At 30.4% G+C, this 3131-nt stretch overlaps 1 protein-coding gene across 1 annotated transcript in view; it reads right to left on the bottom strand.

Annotated features, from left to right (window-relative positions):
- LOC145303442 (secreted frizzled-related protein 1-like) overlaps nt 1-2893 on the bottom strand; it is a 447909-nt gene extending 445016 nt beyond the window's left edge. Inside the window, 1 exon segment of the mRNA XM_080144772.1 lies at nt 2234-2893. Coding sequence (XP_080000898.1) covers nt 2234-2741 — 508 coding nt within the window. The 5' untranslated portion in view covers nt 2742-2893.
- Nucleotides 2894-3131: the final 238 nt, after the last annotated feature.

The raw sequence follows: 3131 nt of genomic DNA, 5'->3' as shown, positions 1-3131 counted from the left end.
AACGAAAATCATATCGATGAAAGTAGCTTTTTTAATTATTTATAAATATTAATCTCTTTTAACATTCAAATTTCTTTGAAGGCGCACTAAATTTTAACAATTCTTCACCCCAATGTTTCGCAGAAGTTACCTGTAAAGGTGCTGCAAGAAAAGGTAACCTAAACTAATGCAACTGTTGATTTTTATTTCATACATATTGCAATATATTTAGTAATGCCTGAATGGCTCCAGTGTGAAATTTTTACAATGAAATATTACTTTTTTCTTTAAAGCCATTATTTTTGTAATATTTCTAAACATTCTTAGTTATTGTTACGTTGTAATATGCACGCAATCATATATAAACTATTATGCTATTTATTTTTTAATATATAACAATTATTTGCAATATATTTAGTAATACCTGCGTTGCACTAGTGTGAAATATTGACAATGAAATATTACTTTTTTCTTCAAAGCAATTATTTAAAAATATATTCTATGATATTTAACACGTGAACTACGATGAAAATAAAATGTGAAAGAAGTTGGATATAATTTTATTTCTGCTCAGGTGTCCTGTTATTTTCCTGTTTAAGGAGATGCCAAAGTATAAAAGGTTGAAAAATGCTCTTTTTGTGGGACACAACTCTTGTCTCCAAAAGACATTTGATAAGAAATAGAATTCATCATTATTGGTAAAGGTGTTATATATATATATATATATATATATATATATATATATATATATATATATATATATATATATATATATATGTCTATTAAAAAACTTATTAAACTTTTAAAACTCTTGACTGTCAAAAAACCTTTCTATACAAATATGATTCAATTCATTTTTGTTGTTTGTTTTAATACATTAACTTGCAAAATTTATTGTATATTTTGCAAACATCTTTTCTCTGATGAATTTGAATTAAATTTCAATAAGATTTATGTATATATATATATATATATATATATATATATATATATATATATATATATATATATCCACTTAACAAGTGTTTCCTTTCCAGATTAAACATGTTTTTAACTCTTTTTCAAAGTGTTTTTAACATGTTTTATTAACTGTTTGCTCGTATATATATATATATATATATATATATATATATATATATATATATATAATAACACATATATATAATGGTGCATATTTAGAAAGGCATATATATATATATACACATTTATATATGCATATACAGATTTAGAAAGGCATATATATATATATATATATATATATATATATATATATATATATATACATTTATATATGAATATACATATTGACATATATATACATAAATACACACACACTTATATATATATATATATATATATATATATATAGAGAGAGAGAGAGAGAGAGAGAGAGAGAGAAAGAGGATGTTGTTTTAGAGGCGGCGAAATTTACATTGAAATAAATCACCAAAAGATAGTTTTTATTATACACATATGTAGTTTATATCAAAGATTAATTTTTGGCATTTATAAATTTAATACAATTTCGGGCATATGACTCCGCGGCACGCGCGTACTTTGCGTAATCTAAAGGTCTAATTTTCATAAACTCTATGCATATAATTATACTGCATTTCGGCAATAACGCGTCGAGTATAACCTTCACAGTTGTCTATTTTGTCTTATTTGTTAGCGTAGACAGGGGACTTTACATATCCACGAAGGAAAATAAGCTAATTTGGTTATATCGCACGAACGAGGTAGCTAGTTGACAACTCTATTTCGTGAAATTATACATTCATCCAATGCTTCTCTCAGTAAATTGATCGTATCATTCGCAATTTGCAAACGTTGATGAACTGCCAAACCAAGCTGAAATCAAAATGACCGATAGTTGACAAATCTGCAATTAAAAACATTGAAAATTCGCCGCTTCAAAAGGCATTATATATATATATATATATATATATATATATATATATATATATATATATATATATATATATATATATGTATATATATATATATATAATACTTTTCTGGAAATAATATTCCGCAAAGACTACACCATCATTAAATCGGACCGTTTCAATAACGATCAACATTGGCTTTGGTGATGTAATATTGACGATGTTTTAGGGAGGCGGTCAGTAGGGAAAAGACCTTTCGTATTGGATAAAGGAGTCAGAGTTTGAAGGTAAAAAATGAAATAACGAGGAAGAATACAGAAAATGTTTTTAAAAATAAATAAATAAAACACAGTCTCCTCACTTACCGGCTGTTGTGTGTTGTGGATGCATACAAACGTCGTGGCTGGGGAATTGGTCACAACTTAGCATCTCGGGCCACGGGTAGCCCCATTGTATCATTACCTCTTCGCAGCTACGTTTTACTACGATGCATAACGAGCGACAAGGGTAGATGACTTGATCCAAACAAACGGGAGTAAATAAAGAACAAAGGAAGAGTTTCGTGTCCGGATGGCATTTTCGGCCAATCAGTGGGATCCAAATGGCCGTCTGCTGGTGCACCTCCAGTAAGCTATCGTGTCCGAACAGATTCGGTAAACGCATCTGGTTGTAGCCGACCCCTTGACAGGCGGTTAGATTGCTCGGGATGTCGACGCACTGGTGTCGTCGTATCTGCAGGCCGCCCCAGGGGTCTTCGCCAATGATGGAAGGATCCTGACCATACAACAGGTCATCGCTGCCAGCCAAGGCGATTAAAGGCCAATGAGAACCAAGAAGTAACCAGGCTAAAAGAAACCTGTATTGTCGCCACATGTTGTGACGATGAACAACGTTGCACGACGAAATACAAACTGGACGTCTTCTCACGTCTTCAACATAGAAAAGATCTTGAAATAGTTTGTGGCGTCGTCGTTGTCGTCGTTGTCGTCGCACTTGTTGTAGTTGTTGTTGTTGTTGTTGTTGTTGTTGTTAGATGTTGTTGCTTAAAGCGCGTGCGTGCAAAGCCTTATATATATTTATGTGTGTATATGTATATATATAAATATGTATAGATATTGTGTGTGTATATATATAGTGTATAGATATTGTGTGTGTATATATATATATGTATATATATATAGTGTGTATAGATATAGATAGATATATGTATGTGTGTGAACGTGTGTATCCGTGTTCGTATGTGTTTATATGTATATAGGTGTA

This window comes from Euprymna scolopes, chromosome 19, assembly GCF_053919585.1.
Source record: "Euprymna scolopes isolate OS-2025 chromosome 19, ASM5391958v1, whole genome shotgun sequence".
Taxonomy (NCBI): Eukaryota; Metazoa; Mollusca; class Cephalopoda; order Sepiida; family Sepiolidae; genus Euprymna; species Euprymna scolopes.
This window is presented reverse-complemented; position numbering and strand designations above follow the sequence as displayed.